The sequence below is a fragment of the Asterias amurensis genome, chromosome 2 (genome assembly GCF_032118995.1).
Source record: "Asterias amurensis chromosome 2, ASM3211899v1".
NCBI classification, from domain to species: domain Eukaryota; kingdom Metazoa; phylum Echinodermata; class Asteroidea; order Forcipulatida; family Asteriidae; genus Asterias; species Asterias amurensis.
In genome coordinates, this window is record NC_092649.1 from 23,225,338 (window position 1) to 23,245,802 (window position 20,465).

Genomic DNA, 20,465 nt, shown 5'->3' on the forward strand with positions numbered 1-20,465 from the left:
TGATTTAATTTTTGTTTTGTTTTCAACTCGAAAATGAGAGGCTTTAAAGCACAGATATTGTAAAGGTGATCGACGTCCACTATTCATTATTAAACTCTATAAAATGTTTCTGGGTCAATATTAGGCCAGTTCAAAGCAGTTACTTGGACCATGGAGCTGCGCTTGGACCCATTTAGCCTGAAATAATTCAAAAGCGATCAAATAATGCAGTACAAGTTTGCTGTCAACAAAATATTTTTTGGCATGTGTTACTCTTGATACAAATTTTTGCTTAAAGACTAAAAGAAATGAAGAGGTATTGAAGAAATTAAGAGTTATCATTTACTAATGTTAATTTTCTATCCACTCTTGTCCATTCGATTTCAGAACTATAGGCCTAAGATCAAGAAGCTGATAATAGTTTTTGTATTTATTTTAAACAAATCAATTAATTAATGTAAAATAATGATTCACACAAGTATTTGCAACCAATCAAATTGCTAAGAGTGATTTACATGTACCATAATTGTTTGCTTAATTTAAACTGACTGATCATGGTAATTAATATTTTCCTTAGTATGTGTTAAGGTTTCATAACGTTTAAGTCTTATAGGTTGTTTACTTGTTGAAACTGGGTCAAAGGTAATTTGTAAACAGTCTGCAGAGAATAAAGAACAAACAGTTACGAAAGACAGTGCCATTTAAGTAGTTCCCACTGGGCAAAAAAAACGTACCATGCATTGAAAAATAAATTTGGGAGGTCTATACAGCAAAACCGACTTGAGATTTGAAAAGAAACATGAACCAGTTTTTGAACCTTTCGAGCGGAAAACAAACATCGTTTCGTCAACTGCATTAACACCCAAGAGATGCAAACATTGAAATCAAAAAAAGTCTCGATGTTTCAAACAAACTCTACAACGAACAAACGATGTGCCTTTAAATTTCTAGAAGGAAAAAAGATTGTCATGTTTGCCACCGTCGTGTTGGGAAAAACTGCGGAACCAATCTACAAAGCAACTGCAGAATGTATGCGGTAAAAGGTGCACTGCGCCGCGTGTTACTCAGTTACCGATAATGACGTCATAGTAGAAAAATCCAGAGCGCGATGGAGATGAGATTGGTACCTAAAATAATCTGAACGAAAACGCGTGTGAATTCGCCTCTGTCATACCACGCGTGCAGGGAGTTCATGCTGCCTGCTGATGACGGTAGATGACGACGACTGACTGTTAAAACGAAGTCTGCGTGTCTCGCTTGCGTTGTGTAATTTGCACGTGCGTTGTATAATGTGTGGTTTGTGCGTTGTGTTTTGTGTGGTCGCAATGTGGTCAGCGTTTTCGAGGCAACTTCGAGTGATTGTTTTATGGTTTGTCGTTGAAATTTTGATTCAAAAAGAAGAAGGAAATCTGGTGAATCAAATCCTATTTTACTCACTGCTGTTTTTAAACTGTTCAACAACAACAAAATAATAAAAGAAGTTCAGTAATTTTCACTGAAATTATTAGACAGCACGGCTTCACCCAAGCCGTGCATCAAATTTTTGCCTGTGTTTTCAGCCCAACTGGCCGTGCTCTTGAGTTTATTTCCAAACATTTTTTTATAATTAGGACAAAAACATGGCTCAGAAATCATCTGTTTTTGCATCTTTATTAATCTTTTGACGAAAAGGTTAGACCACAGCAAGTTTAATCAAGATTTAGGCAACCTAAAAGTGCAGAAATAAAAAAATCCAATATTTTTCAATAATTTTCTGTTATGATTATGTTGGGTGTCAGATTACATGAAATGAGACTTTACTCGATATTCCTAATTACGATCGAGCGGGTCACATATGTACTTACCAACCCCTCAAAGGAACTTTGAATTGACGTCACAGGTTTAAAAACCCGTTAACAAAAGTAAATTATTAATATAAAAATATCCTAACATGAGCAACTTTAAGCTTGCCATTTTTTTGAACATTTGTTTTATGCAATTCACTTTTAGTTCTCGTAGAAACAATTGAGGTTAAATCAAAAATTAAATGTGTAAAATATACATTTTCATTTTGATTTGTTAAATTTTGATGAGCTATGAACAATACTCTTCATCAATTCAACAATGAACCAACGGTACCCAAACAACTCGTGTTGTTTTTACACTTAATTCTAGTTGTCCATTAAAATTGTCATGTTAAAATTCATCTCACCTTTTGTTCAAACGCTTTTGCTCTACGTTCAGCACTTGTTTGCAAGTCTCCTATTTTCCTTTGTTTCATCACTTCCTGGAAGCGTTTATCTTTTTGCCTTTTTTTCTCTTCTTCTTCCTAGAAGAACAATTAAAGAAACAAAACAAAACAACATGACAACCTTGTAATAATGGGGTGTGCAACTTTTGTTCACCGAAAATCCACACAGAGCACAGACCACAAGTTTGTTTTTAAATGAGACATTACTCAGTAAATGTACATGTAGGTACAGGCAACTTGCGTTTGTTTATTTGCAATAACAATAACAAACCTGTCACCCTGTGATTATCATTACCGATCAACACAAATTTTCAACAATATGCTAAACAACGAATGTTATCAAACACAGCCATCATCGGTACTTTTGATGTGTCCTCTCTCTACACCAACATTCCTCAAGATGAAGTGATTGCTGCCTGCTCCTCAGCTCTGGCTAAGAGTGGTCACACATCACCACCCATTTCTGACATTGTATCCCGCACGCAACATGTTCTAACCAAAAACAACTTTTCTTTCATGGGTAAGAATTTCCTACAGGTACAGGGGTGGATTTCACAAAGGTAGTCCTAACTTAGGACAAGTCCTAGGCAATGCTAAGAGATAGGACCAGTCCTAAGTTAGGATGAGTTACTGGTCCTAACTTAGGACCAGTCCCATCTCTTAGCATTGCCTAAGACTAGTCCTAAGTTAGGACTACCTTTGTGAAATCCACCCCTGGGCACTGCAATGGGCACACATGTATGGCACCATCAATGGTGTGCCTTTTCATGAGCCATCTTGAACAGCGCATGTTGGCGTCAGCCCCTTGCCATCCCTGGGTCTAGTGGCACTATATCAATGACATCTTTACCATCTGGACAAGCGATGAAGCAAGCCTTACAGCTTTCATTAATCACGTAAATTCCTTCCACAGGACCATCAAATTCACGAGCGAATACTCAACCAAGGATACACACTTTCTGGATGTCAAGTAGCCCTATATAGGACTCTTTCTCTGTACACAGATACAGAGTCCTACCTATTAAGGCCCGTTTCCAGGGCGGAAAATTTTCAAAGCTTCATAACTCAAATCTTACCTGCAAGAAGCCACTAAATTCAACAGATTCACATTCCATGGCGGCATATTTTTCTGCGGTGGGTTTTAATCCTCATATATTCCTCACAAACCCGTCATTTTCGTGAAATAATGCAGCTCCCAACGTTTACAAATTTCTGTTCTGATCGTTTTCTCAGTGTTGTCTGTTGCCGTGCATACGGGTATATACATTCGCGTGCAAGACGCATGAATTCTTGGTCACCGTATCTTGACTGCACAGCGTTAACACGCAAACTTAACGCACGATTTGCACGTTGTGCGTCTTTCGCACACACGGCAGACTGTGAGAGTACGAACAAAAGTGGGAATTCTTGAACGTTGGGAGCTGCATTATTTCATGAAAATGACGGATTTGTGAAGAGTATATGACGATCAAAACCTACCGCAGAAAAATATATTCTGCCATTGAATGTGAATCTGTTGAAATTAGTGGTTTCTTGCAGGTAAGGAGGGTTCGAAATTAGCGGTCGCCAAATGCGAGTGAAAATAGCGGCGGGCGAGTGAAAACCCACAATGAGTCAAATAATTATTCCTTTTCACATATAAATGAGGGTTCAGTGGCAAAATCCCACAGAAAACTTTTACTGAAGCTTTTAAATTAGTAAGTTTGACAATTCTAGATACTTGCTAGATTTAATTTTGCCGTGATCTGGACCGGAATTGCTGTCGTTCGTATCAGAAAACATGTACAATCAATTGAAAACACGATGCACAAACCACATGGTGCCGAGTATCCTTACAGTACACGGTCGCCCACTGGTCTTTGCAGTATGCACAGCACATACACAGCACACACAGTCGTCCAAAGTGCATTCTGACCAATTACACTCTGCACGCTGTGATTGGCCGTTGATGGCTGTTGATAATTCCATACTCATGATGTTCTTGACTAGACTTCAATGCAGTACAATTCACGAACGGAGTAAATAAAAGCCGAACGTTGTGCATAATGCACACGGTACTTTCTTATAGAAATTCCAATAACATGGACAACTTTTGCCAACAGAGGGCGTTGCGGGGCAAAGTTCATTGAATTATTTCTCGATGTGCGTTGTTGACTGATCATTGATTCATGAAGATTTTGTTGCAAACTGAGTTCAAAACATGTTCAAATCAACCGACCCCTAACCACGAAGTCATTAAAGTTGTTGTTGATGGAAAAGGGATAGTTTAAGGTAAAAATTCAGATATAAAATCCTCCATTTCGTGTGTTTTTGTGTGTGGTGTTTTTGTTTGTTTTTTTGCTTTGAAAGTTTTGTGTATAAATACATGTGGGCTAGTGGAAAAAACTGCAGGCGATGGAGAATTTTGGTTGACTCGTCCGGCGGGCGATTGAAAAAAAAAGTTAAGGGAAACCCCTTAATTTATGAATTTTATGAAAATTTTCCGCCCCAGAAATGTACCCTGATATCCAGGACGTCACTGTAGTACAGTGTAAGTGTAAGGCCGCCAGGGCTAGATGTCAAGGTTCTCGAGACGAATGATGGCTTAATCACAGATCTCTTTGTTAAACCCACAGATAGACACCAATACCTACATTCCACTAGCTAACACCCCCGACACTGCAAAACCAGCATAGCCTACAGTCAGGCCCTCAGACTCCGTTGAATCTGTTCTAATGATTCGGATTTTATTCACCACAGGAACTTAAGAAACACCTTGTTTCCAAGGGTCATAGCTCTCTAGCAGTTCTTCGCGCTATCCAGAAAGTCAAGGCTCGTTCTAGGGAGTCTAGTACTTTCCAAAGGACCCAAGAAACAACAGAGTCCTACGGGGAAAGTTCCATTTGTTGTCAATTTCCACCCCTCACTTCCTCCCATTCGTAAAATAACCAGTTCTAACCATCATATTCTTCACACATCAGATCGACTTCAACGTGCTGTGCAGGAAGAACCCATAGTTGCCTACAGACGCCCACCAAGTCTCAGGGATCTCATTATCAGAGCAGAAAATGTTAAGGTTGCACTCCCACTTTTTCAGTATACATGTAGTAATCTCATTTATCTCATATCTTGCAGAGTCTGTGGTGTTCAATATACCGGTGAAACAAGAACTACACTCAAGAGGCGTTTCTATGGCCACAGATCTACAGTCAAGACCCAAAAGCTGGACACACCTGTAGGTCATCACTTCAATCTTCCTAATCACTCCATTTCTGACATGATCTTACAGGGCATAGAGGCACTAAGCAACCACAGAGAGACTGTGCGTTTGAGTAGGGAGAAACTCTGGATTAGACGCCTCCAGACCATTCAACCCCATGGTCTGAACATCCAAGAAGGAAACGACTAATAAACCTTTTGTTTTGCCGTCTCCTTTTTTCCCCCACAGCCTTTTAGCCTGAGCCCCAATCACTAATTAATTACTTTTTACCCCACCTCCCCACCCTTGATATTGTCCTTTGTGTTTCCATCTTCTTGTGGTCAAGCCAGTCCCTTCCCTACAACCAGTGTCTTAGCCAGGAATTTGGAAAGTGGAAGTGCAAACTGAAAAAGTGGGAGTGCAACCTTAAATCACTACAAAAAATAGAAACGTGTGCGTAGTACACAACACGAGCGCGCAGCGCTAAGTCTGTCTTGTCTCACTCCCCCCCACCCCGCCCCCCCTTCTTAAGGGCCCTGGAAGCTCTGGCTACTGTAGGTGCTCTCTGGTGGTTTCTGATGCATTTCTGGTACCTATTTCTGTTACTTACAAGTAAACTTTTTTGACTAAATTTTGGTTTTGTTTTCAACTCGAAAATGAGAGGCTTTATAGCACAGATATTGTAAAGGTGATCGACGTCCACTATACATTATTAAACTCTATAAAATGTTTCTGGGTCAATATTAGGCCAGTTCAAAGCAGTTACTTGGACCATGGAGCTGCGCTTGGACCCATTTAGCCTGAAATAATTCAAAAGCGATCAAATAATGCAGTACAAGTTTGCTGTTAACAAAATATTTTTGGGCATGTGTTACTCTTGTCACAAATTTTTGCTTAAAGACTAAAAACAAATGAAGAGGTATTGAAGAAATTAAGAGTCATCATTTACTAATGTTAATTTTCTATCCATTCTTGTCCATTCGATTTCAGAACTATAGGCCTAAGATCAAGAAGCTGATAATAGTTTTTGTATTTATTTTAAACAAATCAATTAATTTAAGTAAAATAATGATTCACACAAGTATTTACAACCAATCAAAATGCCAAGAGTGATTTACATGTACCATAATTGTTTGCTTAATTTAAACTGACTGATCATGGTAATTAATATTTTCCTTAGTATGTGTTAAGGTTTCATAACGTTTAAGTCTTATAGGTTGTTTAATTGTTGAAACTGGGTCAAAGGTAATTTGTAACAGTCTGCGGAGAATAAAGAACAAACAGTTACACAACATTTAATAGGTTGTTTAATTTCTGAAACTAGGTCAACGGCAAGTTGGAAACGATCTTTGGAAAATAATAATATAAAAAAAACAGTAACGAAAGACAGTACCATTAAGTATTTCCACTGTCCACTAAGCAAAAAATCGTATGGTGTGAGTGGAAAAATAAGTTCAGGGAGGTTTTAGTATTGGAAAAAACAGCATTTAACTGACTTGAGATTTGAAAAGAAACATCTATGAACCATTTATTGAACTATGCGGATGGTTCGAACGAAGATCGTCATTACTATTGTTGCTTAGCTATGCTGTTTTACAGATAATAGAGGCTCCAACTTTCCAGTGGAAAAACATAGTTTTATCAACTGCATTATATTAAAACACCCAAGAGATGCAACATTGAAGTCAGAAAAAAAAATTGATGTTTCAAACAAACTCTACAACGAACGAACGACATGCCCTTGAATTTATTGCAGAAAAAGTTGTCATGTTAGCCGCTGCATTCCACACGTGAAGAGTTGCAAAAAATGCGGAACCAATCTACAAAGCAACTGTAGAATGTATGCGGTTTAAGGTGCTTTGCACTGCACCGCATGTCACTCAGTTGCCGATACTGACGTCGTAGTAGAAAAATCCAGAGTGCAATGGTTTATGGGATCGTGGAAATGAGATTGGTTCCTAAAATAATCTGAACGAAAATGCGTGTGAATTTCCTGCTATCATACCACACGTGCATGAAGTTCATGCTGCCTGCTGATAATGGTCGATGACGATGATTGATTGTTAAAACGAAGTATGTGCGTCTCGCTCGTGCGTTGTGTATTGCACGTGCATTGTGTAATGTGTGATTTGTGCATTGTGTTTTGTGTGGTACCAATGTGGTCCGCGTTTTCGCGGCAACTTTGAGTGATTTTTGTTTACGTTTGCGTCATCGATGTGCGAGCCCTTCAAATTTTGATTCGAAAAAGAAGAAAGAAATCTGGTAAAACCATATTAAGTATGACTGTCTGCTGTTTTTAAACTTTTCCACAGACAAAAATAAAATGAAATAAAGTTCAGTAATTTTCACTTAAATTATTAGACAGCATGGCTTCAACCAAGCCCCGCATCAAACTGGTCGTGCTAACATGGCTTGCACGGCTCGCTAGCTAACACGATGATGCACATAGATAGAGAGGTCCGTTTCCGTCTTTTAATAGTGCCGGCATTCGTGTTTGGGAAAAAAAAAATTTTTTTTTACCCTCGTTATATTTTTGTCGTTGTGGAAAAATGCATTTAATATTTGTCTTTCAAATGGTAGAGTGTCCGTCTTCCGACTTTTAATATTGCCCGCATTCCAGTATTGGGGAACAATTGTTTACAAGCTAATAATGTCGGACCTCCCATCGTTGTTATATTTTTGCCGTTGTGGGAAAATGCATTTAATATTTTTCTTTTAAATGGTAGAAAGTCCGTCGTCCGTCTTTAAATATTGCCTGCATTCGAGTTGGGGAACATTTGTTTACAAGCTAATAATGTCGGACCTACCCTTGTTATATTTTTGCCGTTGTGGAAAAATGCATTTAATATTTGTCTTTCAAATGGTAGAGTGTCCGTCTTCCGACTTTTAATATTGCCCGCATTCCAGTATTGGGGAACAATTGTTTACAAGCTAATAATTTCGGACCTCCCATCGTTGTTATATTTTTGCCGTTGTGGGAAAATGCATTTAATATTTTTCTTTTAAATGGTAGAAAGTCCGTCGTCCGTCTTTAAATATTGCCTGCATTCGAGTTGGGGAACATTTGTTTACAAGCTAATAATGTCGGACCTACCCTTGTTATATTTTTGCCGTTGTGGAAAAATGCATTTAATATTTGTCTTTCAAATGGTAGAGTGTCCGTCTTCCGACTTTTAATATTGCCCGCATTCCAGTATTGGGGAACAATTGTTTACAAGCTAATAATGTCGGACCTCCCACCGTTGTTATATTTTTGCCGTTGTGGAAAAATGCATTTAATATTTTTCTTTTAAATTGTAGAATGTCCGTCGTCCGACTTTTAATATTGCCAGCATTCCATTATTGGGGAACATTTGTTTACAAGTTAAGAATGTCGGACATCCTCTCTTTGTTGTATTTTTGCCGTTGTATGACAGATAAAGATGTTTCCAGGATTTTTTAAATTTGTACATCCGAACATTGACAGATTTTCAGTGAATTTTCCCTACAGAATCAGGGAGGGTTGGCAGTTCTGCCATGTATCGAATGCTTTTTTTTCTCTGCCCTTTCTCTGTAAATAATATGGGTTGCTTTTTATGTCTCATTGAAAACAGTGAGGCATGACAACAAACATGATGTTGCTGGGGAATGCTTGCAACCAGTAGCAGGAAGTGTCTCATAAAACCTGTATATTGTGTCTTCCTTTACAACGCCAGACCATGGCCAGACACAGCAAGTGCATCGCAGACAATGCACACCAGGGGTATTTTCAGACAGCGTACTAACTTAGACCCGAACCCGTCTAACTTTTACGAGCAGCGGGGGGTGGTCGTAAAAATAAAAACCCATTGCGTTCAGACAGCACAGAGTTAAACCCGATCCGGTTTATCTTCGGATTTAAGAGATCAAAGTAGACGCGACCCCGTTGCTCTAACATCCGGTTTTGTTCATCAGATTCACGCACCGAGTATGCCGAGATACTGAGTGCCCCATGCCCTGGATGATCAGACAGGGCATAATTATTGGATACAAATGGCTCAATCGAACGCAGTAACAGTTTTCACGTTGGGAGGATATGGGCACTTAAAACAAACATGAACACGACTCGAAATTATTGATACAAACCGCCGAGAAAACTCACCAAAACATTGTCCATATTCCATGAAACAGAACACGTTTCATTTTTGCGTTTTGTTTTATACCACTGTTTCCGATTTAATAAATACTTTTAGTTTGTACTTCAAACGATTGGAAGTTGCGATCTCTCAAAAGCTGGTGCCGCGATTTTTATTCCAATTCGTTCATAAACACAACTACACACGTGCAAGTTACGACATGTACTTTGCAGTATTTTCCCAACTTCCCAACAACGTGGTGATATTGCTGGCGTAGGGAATTTCCCCTTCACACAGCCTTGCGCCCACTGCAGTTCATTCTCCTAGATTGAAAGTACAGCACGCCAGTACGGTGACGGCAAAAGAAAGGCACATCCACGGGATCGGTGATGATAACTATGGGATATCAGAGAGTGATCACTATGGGATGGCAGCGCTGTACATGTAGAAGCAATACAAAATATGCTTCTTCGCTGCGCTCGTAGTATACGCATGAAAAACAGTTTCAATTTATTGTAGGACACTCAAAAAAAAAAAAAGCTTGGAAAATATAATTTTGTTTCAGAATTTAATAAATCATGGGCGTGGGCCTGTGTTAAACTGCATACACTGATCGAGAGGGTTTCGCCAACTCGGTAAGCGGCAAGAAAGTCATATAAATACTCGGTGCTTTTCAGCATCAGAGGCAACAGAAACCGTATACAAGGACTCCGGGTTCCGGGCGTGTGCATTGAACCACACAATGGGTCGCCCATTGTGAGTTAATGCCGGATGTCATTCTGTCCACACACAGTGTTAAAAGTAGCCTTGATCAAGGCTGTTGACGTTCTGTTCCCCGGCCCGGTTCGCTGCACACGCACGCAGTGCATACACAAAAACATACATTACCATACATTGTACAGCAAGAACAGTATAGCGTAGTCGTGAGAAGGGTCTTGTCTTTGAATTTTCAACCTCATACACGTGGCTCAAACAACAGCCTTGATGGGTTTGTAAAGCTTTATCAGAATTCCGATAAAAGGGTATTCATGATGTGGGCGTGTCATTCTACACATTGGCCAATCACAGGCGCGATTGAGAATGACGTATTACTGCTAGCAATCATGCCACGTCCATGTGTGTGTACGCTGTACGCTAGCTGTATATGTACTGTCCTACGTGCTTTTTATAGCAGTGTCGGGAGCGTGGTGTATATTAGCTATGATTGTAAGGGGTCTGAATGCGCTGCCGGACGGGTGAGCCGGACATGACTCGCCCGGTCGCGGTAATGGTGTTGAACAACTTCGAAAAACTTCCGTTGTCTTGCCTTTCATTATAACACGAGGACTAGCATCATAATTACAACGTAGCTGGTAGATTTGTCCCTGAATTGGAAGCTGCTGTACTATAAGTGTAACGTTGTAGTGTAGTAGTATGGCAAGAGTAATTTTATGACATTGAACTTTATTTGTAGTTGTTAGCTGTTGTTCAGCCACACGCCATCTTCTACCGTCTGTCGACAACACATATTTTCGATCCCCAACTTTAATTTACCGCGAGAAACGTAATGAATTATGTCTACATTAAGACAAAATAAACAGCTGGGTTTCTTATCTCATCTGGTCTGTGTTTGTGCTTCGAGGGGATGGGGTGTGTTGTACTGTCATATGCCCAACACCTCAGAATTTTTACCGAGTAGCCATCTTGCCGGAAACCCATGACACCTGGATACTGTTTTAACCTTTCTCAAACACATTTCACATGGTCTAATTGTCTTCCTTCTATTTTCTAAACCCATGATTGATGCATTAAACGCGGTTGTTGTGTTTTGTTGAAAGTTTCTGTAGTTGTGTTGCAAATTATACACCACTGATTTCCAGCGACTTACAGTTTTGTTTTACTAGTAGGGATTTCTCCCTCGCCCGCCGCCATTATTGCAACTATACTACAGCCACTGCTTGTTTACAATACGTCAACGAGCACATGTGTGTGTGAGTGCTTGCAGAACAATGTTGTGATTGACATCGCAGCAAGAGTTTATAGGTCAACCAACAACCAATGAGAACGGGTTGTTAGTAAACATTAGCATAATGAGCTCCGCCCTAAATTTTGGCAGATACAAAACCATCAAGGCGCTACTTAGGAAGTACCCACGTATGCATTGTGTTATGTATGAGGTGCGCTGGCGGAATTCAGTGATGGGGACTGGGATTTTGCAGATCACGGCTGGCTGTAGCGCCTTGATCAAGGCTATGTTAAAAGATAACCCGAACCGGTTTAGACTTAGACCGCCTCGCTGGACGGTTTAAGTTTTGGGGTTTAAACCCGATCCGGTCTAACTTTATTTGTGTTCACACGCACAAAAGTTGAACCCGAACCGGTCTAAAAGGACTTAGACCAACTTTAGTACGGCGTGTGAACGACCTCCAGGAGCCGTTTGGTGAGGTGTTGGTTGGCCAATGTTTGGCAATGTTGAAAATGTTTACGAGTCAGCCATAAGAGTCAGCTAATCCGCAACGAAGGTGCGAACGCAGCTTTATTGTGAAGACATTTTTGTTGTTTGGGGGGGGGGGGGGGTCATTCTATTATATGGAAGAAAATGAGCACCAACTACATGTTAAGGTTACTCAACTTTTGCGTTTGGATGGAAACATCAATTCAGACATTATAAAGATGTTTATTCTGGGTGTGCTTCCAATCCAAAACAGCGAGGTTTTTATAAAGTTAGGGCCCAAGAGAAGTACAAATAAAAAGCAACGATCCGATCCGAGGAACAATCAAACAATTGTATACATAAAACAGCCACGACCACTCCAGAATCTTGTACATGCTCTCGTCATGCCCCTTGTAGTCAGTTCATGATTCTTTCAATTATTTTCGAAGATGTACATATACAACAAGATTTTGAAAACAGTTCCTTTTTTATAAACTCGTTATAAAAAATATCGCGAAAGAGGGTAGATCTGGTATTAGCCAATTTATTTTTAATTGATAATTTAGATTAAATTTGAAGCAGCCTTTTTGCCAGATTCTAGAAGTCTACAGGCTTTTATCATTTGTTTAATTTTTGGTTTTACCTTTGATGACCCAATTTTGTGCTTTACAGTAAACGTTTGTATTTTGTTGACCCAGTGAAGTCAATAAACAAGGCGGCATCAAGAGCTATATACGGTATCAGTTAAATCATGGAGGTAGAGTAATACCTCTTAATGGTTAAATGTATTTTATTACCTATCCCCCTTTCCAGAAAATAAGTAAATATATATCTTCTTTGGTAAAATTTGCAAATCAGTAATTCATGTTGCAAAAATGTTGAAGAGATTAAGTTGCCGGTAGTTGCCATCATATTTTTACTAGACAGAAAGTATTAGTTAAAATATTTATATTATTCAAAGTTTTTTCGAATTTGCTTTGTTCTTTAATCTGATGTTAAAACAATAAATACAAATTAGGAAGGATAACCCTGTAATATTCATTATATTCAAAACTTCTTGTAAAATGTTTTCCACATTGTGATGTTAACCCATCGTCGTCACCACGACCCTGATTTTGCTCTGTAGAAAAATGTACAGCAATCGCAGCCCGGTCACCCGACCTCCAACAAGTTTTTTTAAGCAAATTACCGACAAACTTGATTATTATCATTTTTTGTTTACCGTACTTCTTTTCGTTTTTATGGGCCGAGTTCAATAACACCTCTAAATAAAAATAGAAAAGAGGAAGGTTTTAATGAGTTTTTTTAATGTCTTCGAGGAGGGGGACCTCTGATGTGGATAAGGAGTTAATTATTTGTTGTAAAATCCTCTAAAGTTATCGATCACTCATACAACATAACATGCATACTATTTCAGAATCACAGTTCCAAAATGTAAAATTCTAGAACTACTGCTACCAACAAAGCAAAATTAACATGTTTCAACAAGTGACAAACAATTGCACATTGTATGTTACATTTGCATAGGGAATAAAGAATAATAATTTTGGTTTTTACCACTACACTGATGTGTATTAGTACGATGTGTATTAGTACGGTACTTTCCCCGAGTCCTGCAAAAAAACACTGGCTTTTAATTTAAAAGTTTATCAAGGCAAGGACAACAAAACCTTGCTCCAACCATGGAGGTAGAAATAGACAAGACCATCTACCAAAAGAAAAACCAGAATGCCCCCCCCCCCCAAAAAAAAAAAAAAAAAAAAAAAAAAAAGCCAGCCACTCCAGGCCTCACAGCCAGTAACAACATTCCCTTAGATGTGCCACAATCATAAAAAGTTATACAAAGTTGTTACACCGTGTTGTAAATTGATACTAAGTATAACAATACTTAAACATGCTTTGAACACCACCTGCTCACACTGTTTGACAAAAACTGGGACTCCTTAAAGGCAGTGGACACTATTGGTAATTACTAGAAATAATTATTTTCATAAAACCTCTCTTGATTAAGTAAGAGCTATGGGAAGAGGTTGAGGGTATAACACACTGTGAGAAACGGCTCCCTCTGAAGTGCCATAGTTTTCGAGAAAGAAGTAATTTTCCATGAATTTGATTTCGAGACCTCAAGTTTAAAACTTGAGGTCTCGAAATCAACTATCTAAACACACACAACTACGTGTGACAAGGACAGCCCTGATACTTCACGACGGCAACGACGGCAATTGCCGTCGTGCCGTCGTTGCCCCTACTGATTGCCGCAATGCCCTTCAAAAACCCAATTTTTCACGGCAATGATTGCCGTGCCCTTTTCTCATCATTGCCGCCGTGCCCTTCCTCCCAAAAACAAATTATATTCAACGTTGTCAAAGTTCGAAAATAAGCCAAAAAGTTCCGATGTCTGTAAATTTTACTCAGCGAAATAGACCTCAATTTCACGCACGTAAGGCACAACAGCAGATTTCATGCCCATTAGTCGTTGTTCTTTGCGTGCGACAAAAAAATACTTGAAACGTCGAGCGCTAGAGGGCGTTTCAGAACAAAGCGATAGCGTGAGATTAAACAAGATACGGACATAAAAGGAAATGTTTAAATCCATTTTCCCACATTGGCAAAGATATAACGAGGGGAGGTCAGACATTCTTAACGTGTAAAAAAATGTTCCCGAATTGGAATGCCGGCAATATTAAAAGATGGAATACGGACATTCTACCTTAAAAGAAAAATGTTAAAGTAAATTTTCCCACAACGGCAAAAATAGGGGAGGTCCGACATTTTTAACTTGTCAAAAAATGTCCCCCGACTCGAATGCCGGCAATATTAAAAGACGGAATACGGACATTCTACCTTAAAAGAAAAATGTTTAAATGCATTTTCCCACAAAGGCAAAAATATAACGAGGGTAGTTCCGACATTCTTAACGTGTAAAAAAAATTTCCCCAACTGGAATGCCGGCAATATTAGAAGATTGAATACGGACATTCTACCATTTAAAAGAAAAATATTTAAGTAAGTTTTCCCACATAGGCAAAAATAAAACAACGAGGGGAGGTACGACATTTTGAACTTCTAAAAAAACGTTCCCCAACTCGAATGTGGCAATATCAAAAGTTGGATAACGGACATTCTACCTTAAAAGAAAAATGTTTGAATGCCTTTTCCCACAACGGCAAAACTGTAACAACGAGGGGAGGTCCGACATTTTTAACTTGTCAAAAAATGTCCCCCCGACTCGAATGCCGGCAATATTAAAAGACGGAATACGGACATTCTACTTTAAAAGAAAAATGTTTAAATGCATATTCCCACACTGGCAAAAATATAACGAGGGTAGGTCCGACATTCTTAACGTGTAAAAGAATGTTCCCAAAATGGAATGCCGGCAATATTAGAAGATGGAATACGGACATTCTACCATTTAAAAGAAAAATGTTTAAGTAAGTTTTCCCACATAGGCAAAAATATAACAACGAGGGGAGGTACGACATTTTGAACTTGTAAAATAATGTTCCCCAACTCGAATGTCGGCAATATTAAAAGTTGGATAACGGACATTCTACCTTAAAAGAAAAATGTTTGAATGCCTTTTCCCACAACGGCAAAAATGTAACGAGGAAAGGTCCGACATTTTTAACTTGTCAAAAAATGTCCCCCCCCGACTCGAATGCCGGCAATATTAAAAGACGGAATACGAACATTCTACTTTAAAAGAAAAATGTTTAAATGCATATTCCCACAACGGCAAAAAAATAACGAGGGTAGGTCCAACATGCTTAACATGTATAAAAATGTTCCCAAAATGGAATGCCGGCAATATTAAAAGATGGAATACGTACGTTCTACCTTAGAAGAAAAATGTTTAAGTTCATTTTCCCACAACGGCAAAAATATAACAACCAGGGGAGGTTCGACATTTTTAACTTGTAAAAAGATGTTCCCCAACTTGAATGCCGGCATTATTAAAAGACGGATTATGGACATTCTACCTTAAAAGAAAAATGTTCGAAGGCATTTTCCCACAAAAGCAAAAATATGACAACGAGGGGAGGTTGGCTTCTTAGCTTGTAAAAAACATTCCCAAATACTGAAATGCCGGCAATAACAAAGTCGGATTACGGACATTATACCATTTAAAAATAATTGTTTTTGTCCCACAACGGCAAAAATATAACAAAGAGGGGAGGTCTGACAAAGGGGGAAATGATTGTGCCATTTTCAATGTTTACTGTAACATCTGGGAAAATCAAGTGGATGTGGGAGGAATCATTGAGGAATCGACCATAACGGCACTTGGGGACGGTCTATGGACAGCAATATTAAAAATTCGAAACCAAATGTCGGAAGTGTCGAAACCAAATGGTTGCGTAATAAAAATTCTACATTGCTGAAAAGTTTTGAAATGGCATAAATTAAACAGACGAGTAGGCCTATGGACATTCTTTTCTTACCAACTAATTGTTTTGTAAGTAATATACAAATGTCCCACAACGACAAGTTATTAAAAAGAAGGGAGTTATATTAGAGAATGGAGGAATGATTGCAATACAATCATGCCAAGCTCGTTCCCACGGGTCAGGAATCCACACTCAGTCATGTTATAAACACTGGCAAAGAGTTTGAGGAATAAGGGGAAATCCCAGACTGAGCAATATTTGGAGAAACACGTGCACGATGTCACAGACCCTCATTGGACAACACTTTTGGTTGCCACTTTTCATGAATGAAGTGGACGGGATAAAATCGTTGAATCATTTGACTGGCTGGCCTGTAAATATTGTGTAGGCACCTGGTGGATACAATTGCAAGGACAACATTAACTGTAAATCTCCAGAATAAGAAAAGCTGGGAAGGTGCTGAGAAAATCGTCTCAACATGTGCTGTGCTGTGCCAAACGTCATTTTTGTAAAGAAAATATGAATTTGTAAGAGTGGAAATAAAGACACAAGACACAGGTGTGGTATTTTATTTACTCTTAATAGTGAAATATACCGTTGAATGTTTTTTAGTGAGGTGTGTACTCCATGGAATAAACCTCCAAACGAACAACAGCATTATGTTTCATGGGTATACAGCACTCGCTGTTGTATTCAACACAACAGCTTTATGCATCAGTGATTGCCAAACAAAGGCCCCCTGTTGAGCCGTTTGCGGGTTGCGGGGGCCATTTGCGAGGCCCCGCAAATCTCTTGCGTGGTCCCCGTTAATTGTCTCGTGGCTCGTGGGCCCCCTCACCCCGCGGGTATTTTGCGGGGGTCCCTGCCATGTACTCGTTGCCCCTCGCGGGTTACCCTCGGGGGCTTGGAATTACTTGTAGCTGGTGCTGTATGCACTAGAATAATCTACACTAGAATAACAAACAAACAAATTCTCTCAGCAAAAGCTAACCAGTTCAATTCATTAAACATATAGGGTAGGGGCAAACAAGAATTAACCTGGCAGCTCTTTTCAATAGTCTTTTCAGTAGGTTACTATGCGTTTAATACAAAAGTTTTAAACCAACATGTGCAGACTACTTTTGGGGATTTTGTGGCGAATTCTACTAAAACATGGCTAATTTAGAAGAAACTTCATTTTTATTGTAATGCTTTCCTACCTTGGCTTTACGGTCTTGAGCCTCCCGTAGTATATTCTCTTTGAATGGGGCTAAATTAGGGATACCAATATCCTTTCTTGGTTTCTGCTTGATGCCACTCTTTCTTTCATGTTTCTTCAGTTTCCGTCTGTGTTCTTTAACCTACAAGCATAGAATAAAACAACACTTCACATAAACAACATTTTCAATAAGCATAAAAAAATTACATGTTAGGCCCCAATGCATTTGAGCCCTTTTCACATGAGAACCAAAGGTGGAATATAATGTACAAATATAACATGGTTTGAGGGTGACTAGTCGATATTAGCTCCCAGAGGAATTGGAAGTTGACAAACTAGTTTCCGAGGCGAAGCCGAGGGAACTAGGTTTTTCACTAGCCCGCATGTAATTATACACAACATTTTCAACCCCCCCCCCCCCCCCAAAAAAAAAACACAAAAAACATGAAAGTGAAGCCCTTAAAATTGCATTTTTGAGGATTTCATATCTGAGTTTTTACCTTAAACTATCCCTTTTCCATCAACAACAACTTTAATGACTTCGTGGTTAGGGGGTCGGTTGATTTGAACATGTTTTGAACTCCGTTTGCAACAAAATCTTCATGAATCAACGATCAATCAACAACGTACATCGAGAAATAATTCAATGAACTTTGCCCCGCAACGCCCTCTGTTGGCAAAAGTTGTCCATGTTATTGGTTGTGGGCGATTCCATGGTTAGTCGCATTACACTTTTTAGTGTCATTTCTTGATCTAGGTGCTAGTAGTTCTATGTGAGATATTATTTCACTAAGTTTATAGACTGATTTGTACTCGACACCCAAGGCTTTGAAGTGATGATATTAAAAATGTTGTGGGCGTTGTACTCTGGATGTTATAGCTTTGTAAAAAGCGGTTAGTCGCATTACACAAAAAGGACATGATAAAAAATACACTTGTCTCAATTCAAAAGTTTCCTCAAACTAAAAAAACTTGCAAAGGTTTTACTACATTTAGCACACATCTCTTATACATTAGTATCCAACAGGATACTTATAAATAGTCAGCAACTTGAACTTTTAGGTTTACGTGGCAAAACCATGGTTAGTCGCATTGCGGTTAGTCGCATTACAGTTTGTCCGGCCACTTAAGCCAAGCCCAATGGAACCCAAACTGAGTTCTTGTTTGGCAAAATTGGGTTAATTCCTTATCAATAAACAAAATAAATTAATTTCACTTGTTTTTACTAAAATAATAACGCCTTTTCTCTTAAAAATCATAGAAACAAGGCTGAAATGTGTATTTTTAGAAAAGCAAACTTACATTTTTTCGGAAATATTATTATTTCCCATTTTACTGACCACCTTTATTTTCAGAGTTGTGCATTCAACATAAAATGTTAAATATCTTGCCGAGTGTGTAGGAATTGAACAAAAATAAAATCGCAGATTTAAAGTGACTTACATACATGTAACCATGTCCCTGAAAAATCAAAGTTTGGGTTATTGTTTAAAAGTGGACTGTGAATTTAAAATGGCCTTGTTGGTTATCACAGGTTCCTCAATGCAACAAACAATTTGTTTTGTGTCGAAAAAGTGTATAAAGCAAAACAAAAAACCTTCTTGATCACCCATCTCCTCGACTTTACCTGGATACATTTCACTGCATGTTACACCACACACCACTGACCATGCATTGCTACCCTTGCATCACTACGCTGGTTTGTAAGGCAGCATTTTGTAGTTATCATGTTTCTTCTTTCTGAAGGAAAATGGTGGCAAGAGGACATCAGCTTTTTGCTTTTGTTTGCTCTTTTGGGAGATTTTTCTGTGCTCTTCTTGAATTCCTTGTATTTTAACATCATTCTGCTTTTTCAGCCTAGGCAATGGTACAACATGTACATATGTCCACAATTTGTGGAGTAAATTAGTTACATTACTTCAATTTTCTACTCAAAATTGTCAGAAATGTTGCTTTTCTTTATTTTGTTTCATATGTTAATGATGAAACTAGATTGGAGTGGCACATGTACAACACATGTTATAGTTTTCAGCATGGAAAAATGCATTGTGGGTAGGGCATGAGTGGCATCTGCAGAGCCCCAGATCTCTTAATTCATGTAATATTGTCCTCTAGTAAGTCAAAACCAAGATATCCAGCTTTGCTGACCTCTTAGCGCCTCCTCTTGAAAAAAGATTTGGTTAGTCGCATTACATTGCATGGTTAGTCGCATTACCGGTTAGTCGCATTACACTTTTTGATGACTCGTTATTAAAATACACCAACTAGAGTGTTGATTTCTTTACTCATTTCAGACTTGGTAATAAGGGTAGAAGCATATTTTGAATTGCCATGAAGATAGTCAGTGGATTTTTCGTGCAATTGAAATAATTTCATCTCTCGGTTAGTCGCATTACGCCCTGTTGAAGCTCCCACAAGTACACTCACATATTGCTTAAATGAGAAACACAAATTAAAATTCATTCTGGATTTTAAATAGTTGTACCTGCTGCTAATCACAACTATTAAAGTTTTGCTGGAAGAACCTTTGTGGGGGACAATATTTAACTTTGAAGGAATCACCTTAATGTGCTCACTTTTTAGGGTCCGTTCACAGCTTGTGCAAACATGAGCTGAATTTGTACAAAATGGTACAGAGTGTGTAAAAAAAGTTAATGTCTGTTTCCTTTCATATGTTAGCTATAACTTTTACGTGGAAAGAAAGTTGTTACACAATTTTTATTTTTTGGTGTCATGTCCATGTTTGCTTGGAATCGCCCTTGTCCAAGGCTGTACATTGTGCACAGTCTGCAGTCATTATGCACAACGTGCGGCAATTCTTTACTCCGTTCGTGAACGTGTACTGCATTGAAGTCTGGTCAAGAACATCATGAAAATGGAATTATCAACAGCCATCAACGGCCAATCACAGCGTGCAGAGTGTTGGTCAGAATGGACTTTGGTCGACTGTGTGTGTTTGTTTTGTATGTGCTGTGCATACTG

At 38.8% G+C, this 20,465-nt stretch overlaps 2 protein-coding genes across 2 annotated transcripts in view; one reads left to right on the forward strand and one right to left on the reverse strand.

The window, feature by feature from the left end:
• LOC139954245 (U6 snRNA-associated Sm-like protein LSm3) overlaps positions 1 to 20,465 on the forward strand; it is a 514,674-nt gene that overhangs the window by 193,532 nt on the left and 300,677 nt on the right. The window lies entirely within an intron of this gene.
• The window catches only part of LOC139954238 (guanine nucleotide-binding protein-like 3 homolog), a 112,016-nt gene that overhangs the window by 69,070 nt on the left and 22,481 nt on the right, over positions 1 to 20,465 (reverse strand). The window contains exons 3-4 of the mRNA XM_071953956.1: positions 17,485 to 17,625; positions 2,171 to 2,287 (exon numbers count right to left, since the gene is read on the reverse strand). Of these exons, the coding sequence (XP_071810057.1) occupies positions 2,171 to 2,287; positions 17,485 to 17,625 (258 nt within the window). The remainder of the gene's footprint in view (positions 1 to 2,170; positions 2,288 to 17,484; positions 17,626 to 20,465) is intronic.